Genomic DNA, 13,728 nt, shown 5'->3' on the forward strand with positions numbered 1-13,728 from the left:
GACTTTCTGGGGAACCTTGTCAAATGCCTTACTAAAATCCATATACACCACATCCACTGCTCTATCTTCACTGATTTGTTTTGTCACCTCCTTGAAAAACTCAGTTAAGCTTCTGAGGCATGACCTGCCCCTCACAAAGCCATGCTGACTATCCCTAATATGACTATGCTTCTCCAACTGCTCATAAATCCTGTCCCAAAGAATCCTCTCCAATAGTTTGCCCACCACTGACATAAGACTCACTGGTTATCCCTATTAACTTTCTTGAACAATGGAACAACATTTGCCATCCTCCAATCCTCTGGTACTGCTCCTGTGGCCAGGGAAGATGCAAAGATCATAGTCAATGCCCCAGCAATCACAGCAGATGGCTACAATTGAGGATTTACTCAACCATGGTTGGACATGGGTTGGGCTGGGTGAAGTGTTGGCTAGACAGAGCACTGCCTTGATTACATCTGCTGAAACCAACAATTTACTTTGAGAGGGGTGAAACTGATTTTAAATCCTCAGTGGAATGGTGGGATTTGAACAAGGGTTCTCTGAACTATTAGTGCATTTATACTTGCTGGGCTGCCAATGATAACTTGCCATTTTGACAGGGAATAAAAGCTTCAGATTGAATGGTAAGTGTGCACATTTCCTGTTTAGTGGCAACAATAAATCCAGTTTAAAATAATACTGCCCATAATGACCTGACCAGACCAGCCCTTAGTGGAGCAGCTGCTGGGACTTGCCTTACTGTGGGGTTGGAAGCTGAGTAGTTCAGCAGGGTCACTGAGATGACCACCTTCTGACCATTCTCACACCCGCCTGGTGAAAACCCAGTCCCTCACTGCCTCTCCCGGCAGTTTGCTTTTCAGTGAACCAGTGCCAGTCAGTTGGCCAACTGGTTGGAGAGCTGTAGTTGAGTGAGAGCCCTTCCTTCCCCAGGGCGTGTGACTCAGTCTGAGACAGCAGGGCGTAACGACTTAGGTGGACTTTGCCCATGAGGTAGGAACTGGACCAAACTTGCTGTTGAAATGTTTGATAGATTTTTCTAACTGCTGCTTCCTCCCAGATGAACCTTCTGTGTCCTGTTTTGTGTGAAGACGGGCATGAGGCCATTCCCCAATCCAACAATGCACGCGGTTGGGTTTCCACACCAGCCATCTGTGAGATGAAGGAAGCGGTCCCATCAGGAAGAGTGGAGGTGATCAACACCTCTCAGCTGAGTAGCCCAGACTCTGCACAGGGCGGGCTGAGTCTCAGGTGACAGACCAATCACCTGGCCAGTCATGTGTGCGGCTGACGTTATGCCTGTGACTCATTGATGAATGGTGCCACTGGGTTACCATTGTGTGATGTTTTGTGTTTATGAATGGTTTCTTTGCCCTCAGTTACCCAAAGGTTCCTGCCACATGTGGCTGTAATCCAAATCCTGCACGGATTTAGCAGGTGAATGTTTCTTGGTGAACATGGAGGGTAAACCAGATGCATTCTGAATCGGGCCATCTCCATCTTCTGAGGCCGTTCAATTCTGAAATAACCTGCAGATAAATTACATTCACTCAGTCACCTTCCTGAGATTCACTATCAGGGCAACCACCACTCTCAGTCACATGGTGTGGGTAGCGGATTTCTGAGGGTGTGTTACAGGGGCAGGAAAGACCAAACATCACTCTGTCCCATCCAGTCCTACTGCCCAGGAGATGTCTGCACAACCAGCAATGGCCATGGCTTTCCATTGGTCTCCTGCTGAGGCTCTGTCCTCCCTACTTCTTAACTGTGCTGAGCTGGACATTCTACCCAGATTGAAACTTACCACTGCTGACACTCACCCTTTGGACTTGCCCATGGCTGAGGGAATGGAGGCATTAACTGTTGGACGAGCTGGAACTCTGCAGGAAAATGGACCTGGCACTGAAAACGGGACACTGCTGGTACCAGCTGCTTGCTTGGGAACACACTATGAGATTCAATACTGCTCACACAAAAACGTCTCTTCTGTTTCCTGCAGGAACATCCAGTTGTCATCACCAAGTTTGTTGAAGGAGCCCGAGAGGTTGAAGTTGATGCAGTTTCAAAGAATGGGAAGGTAAGAAAGAGACTGACTGCATTCAATGTGAAATCTGTGTATAACTTGTGTTTTTCTTGTGAATGCTGCTATTCAGAATCAGATTTATTATCACTGACATGAAATTTGTTTTTATTGCGGCAGCAGTACAGTGCAAAGACGTAAAATTACCATAAATTATAAAAATAAATAAATAGTGCAAATTTATATTATATGATGCTATGTGCCTGTGATGCTGCTGCAAGTGTTTTTCATTGCAACCTGTGCAGACATGGACTTGTGCATATGGCAATAAACTTGACTTTGACTTTGTCGTTTGACTTTGGGGAGATGTAAAAACAGCTCAATGTGTGGTCAGTGTGTAACCTATGGAGCTGTAACAACAGAGCACTGTGTGGTCAGTATGCCATATATGAATCTAACAGCAGCTCCAAGTGTGGTAAATGAGTGACCTGTGATGCTGCAATGACAGCTCAGAGTGTAGTTAATGTGTAACTTGTAATGCTGTAATGGCAGCTCATCCTGTAGTCAATGTGTAACCAGCAGTGATGTAATGGCAGCTTAATGTGCAATTTGTGAAGCAGTAACAACAGTTCAGAGTGTGATCTGCGGAGATGTAACAACAGCCCCACCTCTGATCAGGCCAGGCTTGTGCTGCAAGCTCCTCAGTGCCATAAATGGTACTTAAGCTCCAACCAACCCATTGAAACAGGGTCCTTCCACACACCATAGAACCGTAGAACAATACAGCACAATACAGGCCCTTCGGCCCACCATGTTGTGCCGCCCTTCAAACCACACCTAACATTATCTAACCCCTTCCTCCCACATATCCCTCTATCTTAAATTCCTCCATGTGCTTATTTAACAATCTCTTGAACTTGACCAATGTATCAGCCTCCACCACCACCCCAGGCAGCGCATTCCACACACCAACCACTCTCTGGGTGAAAAACCTCCCTCTGACATCTCCTTTGAACTTCCCACCCATTACCTTAAAGCATTGGTGCCCTGGGAAAGAGGCACTGGCTGTCCACTCTATCTATTCCTCTTAATATCTTGTATACCTCTATCATGTCTCCCCTCATCCTCCTTCTCTCCAATGAGTAAAGCCCTAGCTCCTTTAGTCTCTCCTCATAATCCATACTCTCCAATCCAGGCAGCATCCGGGTAAATCTCCTCTGCACCCTTTCCAATGCCTCCACAACCTTCCTATAATGAGGCGACCAGAACTGGACACAGTACTCTAAGTGTGGCCTAACCAGAGTTTTGTAAAGCTGCATCATTACTTCGCGGCTCTTAAACTTGATCCCCCCAACTTATGAAAGCTAACATCCCATAAGCTTTCTTAACTACCCTATCTACCTGTGAGGTGACTTCCAGTGATCTGTGAATATGAACCCCCAGATCCCTCTGCTCCTCCACATTGCCCAGAATCCTGCCATTTACCTTGTATTCCACCTTGGAGTTTGTCCTTCCAAACTTTACTACCTCACACTTCTCTGGATTGAACTCCATCTGCCACTGTCAGCCCAGCTCTGCATCCTATCAATATCCCTCTGTAAGCTTCGACAGCCCTCCACACTATCCACAACACCACCAATCTTTGTGTCATCTGCAAACTTGCTAACCCACCCTTCCACCCCCTCATCTAAGTCACTAATAAATATCACAAAAAGTAGAGATCCCCGAACCGATCCCTGTGGGACACCACTAGTCACAGCCCTCCAATCCGAATGCACTCCCTCCACAACTACCCTCTGCTTTCTACAGGCAAGCCAATTCTGAATCCACACTGCCCAGCCTCCCTGGATCCCTTGGCCTCTGACCTTCTGAAGAAGCCTATCATGAGGAACCTTATGAAACACCTTACTAAAATCCATGTAGACAACATCCACTGCACTACCCTCATGAATCTTCCTGGTCACCACCTCAAAGAACCTTATCAGGCTTGTGAGGCAAGATCTTCCCTTCACAAAGCTATGCTGGCTGTCCCTAATCAGTCCATGATTCTCTAAATGCTTATAGATCCTATCTCTTAGAATCCTTTCTAACAGCTTACCCACTACAGACATAAAGGTCACTGGTCTGTAATTCCCTGGACTATCCCTACTACCTTTTTTGAATAAGGGGACAACATTCGCCACCCTCCAATCCTCCGGTACCATCCCCGTGGACAACGAGGACTTGATGATCCTAACCAATGGTTCAGCAATCTCCTCCCTCGCCTCATGAAGCAGCCTGGGGAATATTATGTCAGGCCCCGGGGACTTATCTGTCCTAATATTTTCCAACAACTCCAACACATCCTCTCTCTTGATATCTACATACTCTAGAACATTACCCTTGCCAACATTGTCCTCAGCATCATCAAGACCCCTCTCCTTGGTGAATACTGAAGAGAAGTATTCATTGAGAACCTCGCCCACTTCCACACTTCCAGGCACATCCTCCCACCTTTGTCTTTAATCGGACCTACCTTTACTCTAGCCATCCTTCTGCTCTTCATGTACGAGAAAAAAGCCTTGGGATTCTCCTTAACCCTACTCGCCAAAGCCTTTTCATGTCCCCTTCTCACTCTCCTCAGCCCTTTCTTAAGTTCCTTCTTTGCTACTCTATATTCCTCACGAGCCCTATCTGATCCTTGCTGCTTACACCTTATGTATGCTGCCTTCTCCTTCCTAACTAGTTGTTCCACCTCTCTCATCACACATGGTTCCTTCACTCTGCCATTCCTTCTCTGCCTCACCAGGACAAATTTATCCCTAACATCCTGCAAAAGATCCCTGAACATCGACCACATCTCCATAGTACATTTCTCTTCAAAAATATCATCCCAATTTACACTCACAACTTCTCGCCTTATAGCCTCATAATTCGCCTTTCCCCAATTAAATATCTTCCCGTCCTCTTTGCTCTTATCCCTGTCCATGACAATGCTAAAGGTTATGGAGCAGTGGTCACTGTCCCCCAAATGCTCACCCACCAAGAGATCTGTCACCTGTCACGGTTCATTACCCAAAACTAGATCTAATAAGGCATTCCCTCTAGTCGGCCTGTCAACATACTGTGTCAGGAATCCGTCCTGGACACACTTAACAAACTCTGCCCCATCTAAACCTTTGGCACTAAGTAGGTGCCAATCAATATTTGGAAAGTTTAGTCTCCCATTATAATAACCCTGTTATTTTTGCATCTTTCCAAAAACTGCCTCCCAATCTGCTCCTCAGTATCCCTATTGCTACCGGGGGGCCTATGGAATACTCCCAGGAGGGTAACTGCCCCTTTCTTGTTCCTAACTTCTACATTATCTACCCTTTCTGCAGCTGTAACAGTGTCCCTGACCAGTATCGCCACCCCTCCTCCTCTTCTCTCCCCCTCCCTATCCCTTTCAAAACATTGAAAACCAGGAATGTTCAATATCCATTCCTGCCCTGATGTCACGTGCTATCAAAAACTCGCAGGGAACATTAGTATCTGTCCTTTCACACACAGGACCGGTCTGCAATGTGTCCTATAAACTAAACTAGATTTGCTTTATTTGTTCTCTTTATATTAATTTTTGGGAAGGTGCTCTTAAGACAAAGGTGTGGTGAGTCACCTTTGTGATAAAGGTGCTTCCTCAGTGCTGTTGGGAAGACATCTTGCACCCCCCTCCCTCACCACTATCCAGGGACCTAAACAGCCCTTCTGGGTGAGGCAAAGATTCACGTGCACCTCCTCCAACCTCGTCTACTGCATTCGGTGCTCCCGATGTGGCTCCTCTGCAACGGTCATCCTGAGCTCCCAGTTACATGTCACTTCAGCTTCCCTTCCCACTCCCACAATGACCTGTCTGTCCTCTGCCTTCTCCACTGCCAGGGTGAGGCCCATCATAAACTGGAGGAACAGCACCTCATATTCTGCCTATGTGGTCTGCAAACCAATGGTATGGATATTGAGTTTTCCAATTTCTCCTGTGTTCTCCCCCACTGTCCCCCTTTCCGGCCGATCCACCACTTGTTCTCCCATTTTGCTTCCCTTTCCCATCACTCAATCTATAAGAGAAGATATAATAAGATTTCTCTATTAGTCACATGTACATTGAAACACACAATGAAATGCATCTTTTGCGTAGAGTGTTCTGGGGGCAGCCCGCAAGTGTATGCCCACAACTCCCTAACCCCTACGTCTTTTTTGGGAATGTTGGAGGAAACCGCAGCACCTGGAAGAAACCCATGCAGACGCGGGGAGAACGTACAAACTCACAGACAGCGGCCACAATTGAACCCAGGTCGCTGGTGCTATAATAGTGTTATGCTAATTGCTACACTACCGTGCCTGCCCATTCCCCTCCTGGTTCCATTCACACACTACCCACACACAGTTCAATCACTGGATCCCCCACCCCCCTCCCCCTCCCCACCCCTCCCACATCTGGTTCTGGTTCCACCTGCCCTTCACCTCTCCCCTAATGGTCCCTGTTCTCACCTCTTACTTAGTCCAGCACTTTGTGTTCCTGCTTATCTCCTTCCAGCAACTCTCCATCTTCACCCTCCCTTTCCCCCACCTGCCCATCTGCCTTTTTTATTCTTTTCCTTCACTGTTTCCATCTATCACCCACCTGCCTCTGCCTCCCAACTCCACACCTCCCTCTCCCCCACCTGGCTCCACCAACCCATCATCTTTCACCCCTCCTTAGTCCACCAATCGCCTCTTCCCATCTCTTTATACTGGCCATCTCCCCTCTCATTCCTGATGCAGGGTTTCAACCAGAAACATCGAGAATTCTGTCCCCCCACAGATGCTGCTCGACTCACTGGGTTCTGTTGGGGAGGGAGCTGCAGGATTTAGACCCAGCAATACTTCCAGGTCAGGATTGTTTGCAAATTTGGGGGGGTGGGCAGAAGGAACCTGCTGGTAGTGGTGGTGTTCCCATGCTCCTTCTTGGTGGTTAAGGTCAGAGGTTTGGGCAGTGCTGCATTTTGTAGGTGGTACACACTGCACTAATTGGATGCTTGTGGTGGAGAGAAAAAGTAAATTGGTAACACACGCAAAATGCTGGAGGAACTCAGTGGGTCAGGCAGCATCTATGGAGGGAAATACAGTCAACGTTTCAGGTCGAGACCCTTCATCAGGACTGGTAATTTACAGTAAATTGGTAAATTGGTTTATTATTGTCATATGTACTGAGGTACAGTGAAAAAATTATCTTGCATACAGATCAATTCATTACAACAGTGCACTGAAGATATACAAGGGAAAACAATAACAGAATGCAGAATAAAGTGGAACAGTTACAGAGAAAGTGCAATGCAGGCAGATAATAAGGTGCAAGACCATAACAAGGTAGATTGTGAGGTCAAGAATCCATGTTATTGTACTAGGGGAACGTTCAATAGTCTTATAACAGTGGAATAGAAACTGACCTTGAGCCTGGTGGTACGTGCTTTAAGGCTTTTGTATCTTCTACTCGATGGGAGGGGGGAGAAGAGAGAATGTCTGGGGTGGGAGGGGTCTTTGATTATGTTGGCTGGTTTACCAAGCCAACGACAAGTGTAGACAGAGTCCATGGAGGGGAGACTAGATTCCATGATGTGCTGAGCTGAGCTGTGTCCACAACCCTCTGCAATTTCTTGTGGCCATGCACAGAGCAGTTGCCGTACCAAGCCATGGTGTATCCGGATAGGATGCTTTCTATGGTACATAGATAAAAAGTGTTTAGGTGCATGAGAAAAAAATGTGGAAGAAGTATCGATGTTATCAACTACTTTATTCTGGGTGATACTGAGTTTCTTGAGTGTTGTTGGAGCAAGTGGAGACAGTTCCATTATAAACCTGACAGGCTTTGTAGTTAGAGAAAAAGCCAAGGGCGCTCAGGAGGTGAGTAATTCTGCAAAGGGGAACCAATCTGTAACCTGCCCTTCAGGCCGCAGTGTATACGTGTCTGGTATGGTTGAGTCTCTGGTCAGTGGTGACCCCTGACCACGCATTCTTTTTTTAAGTTCATATTTACACCAAATGCATTTTGATTTTCAATGTCAAGGTTAAGAGGTTAGACTCTCTCTTGTTGGAGATGGTCACTGTATGGCACTTTTGGGGTTGAATATTATCTGCAGCTTATCAATCCATGCCTGAATGTTGTCTAGGTCTTGCTGCATGCAGGCATGGGCTGTTTCATTTGCTGAGCAGTTATAGAGTTCATAGAGTTATACAGCATGGAACAGGCCCTTCAGCCCAAGGGTCCATGCCAACCAAGATGGCCCATCCAATCTAGTCCCATTTGCCCGCATTTGGCCCACATCCCTCTAAACCTTTTCAATCCACATATCTGTCCAACTGTCTTTTAAAAATTGTTATTGTACCTGCCCCAACCACTTCCTCTGGCAGCTGATTCTATATGCATACCACCTTTTGTGTATGAAAACAAGAAGTTGCCTTTGAAGTTCCCATTAAATCTTTCCCCTCTTACTTTAAACCTGTGCCTTCTCGTTCTTGATTTCCCAACCCTGGGGAAAAGACTGAGTGCATTCACCTGATTTATGCTCCTCATGATTTTATACACCTCTATAAGATCACTTCTCAGTCTCCTGCACTCTAAGGAATAAAGTCCTAGCCTGTCCAACTTCTTCCTCAGTCCCTCAAGTGCTGGCAGTGTCCTTGTAAATCTTTTCTGCACTCTTTCCAGTTTAATAACATCTTTCCTGTAGCAGGGTGACCAAAACTGAATATAATATTCCAAGTGCGGCCTCACCAGCATCCTGTACAACCGCACCATGACCTCCCAATTTTTATACTCAATGCCCTGACTTATGAAGGCCAGCATGCCAAAAGCTGCCTTCACCACCCTGTCTACCTGCAGCGTCACTTTCAGTGAACCATGTACCTGTACTCCAAGGTTCCTCTGTTCTACATCACTCCCCAGGGCCGGGCCATTCACTGTGAAAGAGCTACCTGGATTTGACTTTCCGAAATGCAACATCTCACACTTATCCGAATTAAACTCCATTTGCCATTCCTTGGCCCTCTTACTCAGCTGATCAAGATCCCCTGTAATTTTTGATAACTTTCTTCATTGTCCACAATACCACTTATTTTAGTGCCATATGCAAACTTATTGTATGTGCTATATAATGCCTTGTACATTCTTATCCAAATCGTTGATATAGAGGACAAACAATGGGCCCGGCACCAACCCCTCTAGACACACCTCTAGTCACGGGCCTCTAGTCCGAGAAGGAACCTTCCACCATCACCCTCTGCTTTCCACTATCAATGCAATTCTGTATCCACTTAGCCAGATCTCCCTGGATTCCATGCAATCTCTCTTCTAGGGCAGCCTACCTTGTGGAACCTTATCAAAAGCCTTACTGAAGTCCATATAGATCACGCCTACTGCCCTGCCCTCATTGACTTTCCTGGTCACATCATCAAAAAACTCAATCAAGTTTGTAAGACATGATCTCCCATGCACAAAGCCATGCTGACTACCCCTAATCAGCCCCGTCTTTCCAGATGTATATACATCTTATCCCTCAGTATCCCCTCCAGTAACTTACCTACCGCAGATGTTAGACTTCCTGGTCTATAGAACCCTGGTTTTACTTTGATGCCCTTCTTAGATAAAGACACAGTTTACAGGTACTTCACCCATGGCCAACGCTGATGCAAATATCCTGCAATTTCTTCTCTATCCTCCCACAGTGTTCCTGGATATGCCTGGTCAGGCCCTGGAGATCTGTCTACCTTCATAACTTTTAAGACATCCAGCATCTCCTCTGTGAACCAAATTGATGCAAATATCATGAATAACAAACAAGAGTGTAATGTTCCCTGTCCTAAACTACAGGCCAGATGGAGCTCAATCTGGAGAAGTGTGAAGTGATACATTTTAGAAGATCGAATTTGAAGTCAGAATAAAAGGTTAATGGCAGGACTCCTAGCAGTGTGGAGGAACAGAGGGATCTTGGGGTCCAGGTCGATAGGGTTGTTAAGAAGGTGTTGGTGTGTTGGCCTTCATTACTTGGGGTATTGAGTTCAAGTGCCGCTAGGTAATGTTGCAGCTCTATAGAACTCTGGTTAGACCACACTTAGAGTATTGTGTTCAGTTCTGGTTGCTTCATTATAGGAAGGATGTGGAAGCTTTAGAGAGGGTGCAGAGGAGATTTACCAGGATGCTGCCTGGATTGGAGAGCATGTCTTATGAGAATAGGTTGAGTGAGTTAGGGCTTTTTTCTTTGGAGAGGAGGATGATGAGAGGTGACTTGATAGATTGTACTAGATGATAAAAGGCATACTGTAGATCGAGTGGACAGTCAGAGACTTTTTCCCAGGGTGAAAGTGGCTAACATGAGGGGGCATAATTTTAAGGTGATCAGAAGAAGGTATAAGGGGGATGTCAGAGGTGAGTTTTTTTTTTACACAGAGGGTGGTGGGAGCATGGAACACACTGCTGGCAGAGGTTGTGGGGGCAGATGCATTAGGGACATTTAAGAGACTTCTAGATAGCCACATAAATAATAGAGAAATGGGCAGGAAGGGTTAGATAGATATTAGAGCAGGATAAGATGTAGGTACAACATTGTGGGCTGAAGGGCCTGTACTTTGCTGTAATGTTCTATGTTCTTGTAATGTGCCCTGTCCTAAACTACAGAGCAGATTATAACATGTCCTGCGTAAATGATATATCAGATCGCAATGTCTTATAGAATCGTACAACACAGAATCAGGCCAACCAAAATGCCTAATTACAATATTTCCCTGGTTCTGGCCCATATCCCTCTACTCATTTCCTATCCAAATACCTGCCCATATGCTTTTTAAATGTCATAATTGTACCTGCCTCTACCATCTCATCTGGCAACTTTTTCCATTAGCCCATAACGCTCTGTGGGAAGAACTTGTCCTTCAGACCTCTTTTCAATTTTTCCCTTCTTAATTTAAACCTATCACTTCAAGTTTTATACTCCAATACTTTTGGAAAAAGGCTGTGACTGTCTACTCTATCTATGCCCTTCATAATGCTATAAACCTCTGTCAGGTCACCCCTCAGCCTCCTGCAATCCAGTCTGTCCAATCTTTCCTTGTAACTAAAGTTCTCCATTCCAGGCAACATCCAGGTGAATCTCTTCTGTACTCTTTCTAGCGCTAACACATCTTTAGTGTGGTGCCCACGACTGCACACAATATTCCAAGTGTGGCCTATCCAATGTCTTGTACAGCTGCAACATGATGTCCCAACTCTTGTACTCAGTAGCCCTGCCTATGAAAGCAAGCAAGGTAAACACCTTCTTCACTACCCTATCTACCCTTGTTGCCATTTTCAGGGAGCTATGAAATTGCACCTCAGGGTCCCTCTGTACATTAACACTTCTAATGTCCCTGCTGTTTACTGTATATGCTCAGCCAATATTAGACCAGCCAAAGTGCATTGTCTAACAATTGTCTGGATTAAATTCCATCTATCACTGCTTTGCCCAACTTTCCAGCTAATCTATGTCCCTCTGTGTCTTTAGGCAACCATCCTTGCTATCTACAATTGCACCTACAAACTATCATCAGCAAACTTTTATTTATCAGACCACAGACATTCTCCTCCAGGTCATTTATACATACGACAAATAACAAGTGTCCCAGCACCAATCCCTGTAGTACATCGCTGGTTACAGACTTCCAGTCTGAAAAACAACCTTCCACCACTACCCTTTCCTTCTATCACCACCAACCCAATCCTGGGTCCAGTTTGCCAAGACACCGAAGGCCATGTTCCCTAAATTTCTGGGCCAGCGACGCTGCAGAACCTTGTCTCCCATCCTTAACTACATTGTATCCTGCCTGAAACTACGGACCAGGTTGATGTTTCTGGGCCTGTACTCTATGGAGTTCAGAAGGATGAGGGGAGATCTGATTGAAACCTACCAGATACTGAAAGGCCTGGATAGAGTGGACATGGAAAGGATGCCTCCATTAGGAGGAGAATCTAAGATCTGAGGGCACAGTCTCAGAATAAAGGGATGTCCCTTTAAAACTGAGATGAGGAGGAATTTCTTCAGCCAGAAGGTGGCTAATCTGTGGAATTCATTGCCACAGAGGGCTGTGGAGGCCAAGTCATTGCATGTATTTAAGGCAGAGATTGATATGTTCTTGATTGGTAAGGGGGTTAAGGGTTATGGGAAGAATGAGGTTTAAAACAAAATCAGGCATGATTGAATGGCGGAGCAGACTCAATGGGCTGAATGGCCTAATTCTGCTCCTATTTCTTGTGGTCTTATAAATTGCAATGTGCCGTATCCTTAACTACAGACCAGATTGTATTGTATCCTACCATAAGTTACAGACCAGATTGGAATGTGTCCTGTTCTCAACTGCAGACCAAACTGCAGCATGTCCTACCATGAACTACAGACCAGGCTGCAACACAATAGGTATAACTGACATTAATTTGAAGAATTAACTAGTAATTTCTAGGGTAGGGACATGTTCGGCACAGCTTTGTGGGCCGAAGGGCCTGAATTGTGCTGTAATTGTTCTATGTTCTAATGGATGGAGAGTTAACCTAGAATCTTGGCCCATGTTTTTCCAGACAAACTAAATCATTTTGTTTTTGAGAGCTTGGCTGCTGAGCTGTCCGCATGAAGAGCTTTGCCAATTCCTGATTGCTGAGGGATAAGAATTACTTTCTTGACGTGCCACAGGGCACAGCATTGAGAGGTGGACTTGGAAAGATTGTGTCTGTATCTATACCCAATGCAAACCTCTTTTTAGCGACGGGGCATCTCCTGCTTTTTCTGTCTGTTTCTGGTGAGTGGTCACAGCTGCATTTTCTGTGCTGTGTACTTGCTGACACTGGATGGCTGATGGTGTTTTTCCTCTTTCCCTGCCAGGTACTGGCTCATGCAATCACAGAGCACGTGGAAGATGCTGGTGTTCATTCTGGGGATGCCACACTTATCCTCCCAACCCAGACCATCAGCCAGGGAGCCTTGGAGAAGGTAGGAAGCACTGCACATGTATCAATTGATCACGGGTGGCATGTTGCAGGGACTGGTGTGGAAACTGATGGTGTGGTAGGTAGTGAGGAGGATACAGATCAGCTGGAAAGTTGGGTGGGAAAATGGCAGGTGGAATTAATCCTGTTAAGTGTGAGGTGATGCACTTTGGGAAGTCAAATAGGGGTAGGACGTGTAGGTGGGCCACAGGGAGTGGGGATATGTCCACAGATCCCTGAAAGTGGCAGCACAGGTGGACACAGTGGTGAAGAAAACAGCGGGATGCTGCCTTCAGTAGCCATGGCAAAAGAGACAGCATGTATGTTACAGCTTTATAAATCAGTGATAGGTCACACTAAAGTATTATGTGTACATGCACAGTATGAGAGGTTTTCGGTGGATGTGTGGGTCTCTCAGTCTGTGGGTCTGTCTGTGTGTGTGTTGGTCTGTTCGAGCGACGTCTGTGGGTCTGTGTGTGTGAGTGGGTCTGTGAGTCGATCTGTGGGTGCGTGGGCCTGTCAATGTTTGGGTCTGTCAGTCTGTGGGTATGTGAGGGTGGCAGGTGTAGGCACTGATGCCTACTCTGGTCTGATTTGCTGTCAGTCTTCATCCTGCACTTCTCTCATTTCTTCCTTCAGCGGTGTTGGCAGATCAGAAACTCTCCCCCATCATTGTCAATGTACAAACTGATCGATTTCCAAAGTT

At 46.0% G+C, this 13,728-nt stretch overlaps 1 protein-coding gene across 2 annotated transcripts in view; it reads left to right on the forward strand.

Moving 5' to 3' along the window:
• The window catches only part of cps1 (carbamoyl-phosphate synthase 1, mitochondrial), a 188,653-nt gene that overhangs the window by 140,622 nt on the left and 34,303 nt on the right, over positions 1-13,728 (forward strand). For both annotated transcript variants that reach the window (XM_052043652.1, XM_052043728.1), the window contains exons 29-30: positions 2,000-2,077; positions 12,919-13,026. In XM_052043652.1, coding sequence (XP_051899612.1) covers positions 2,000-2,077; positions 12,919-13,026 — 186 coding nt within the window. The remainder of the gene's footprint in view (positions 1-1,999; positions 2,078-12,918; positions 13,027-13,728) is intronic.

The sequence above is a fragment of the Pristis pectinata genome, chromosome 1 (genome assembly GCF_009764475.1).
Source record: "Pristis pectinata isolate sPriPec2 chromosome 1, sPriPec2.1.pri, whole genome shotgun sequence".
Classification (NCBI taxonomy): Eukaryota; Metazoa; Chordata; class Chondrichthyes; order Rhinopristiformes; family Pristidae; genus Pristis; species Pristis pectinata.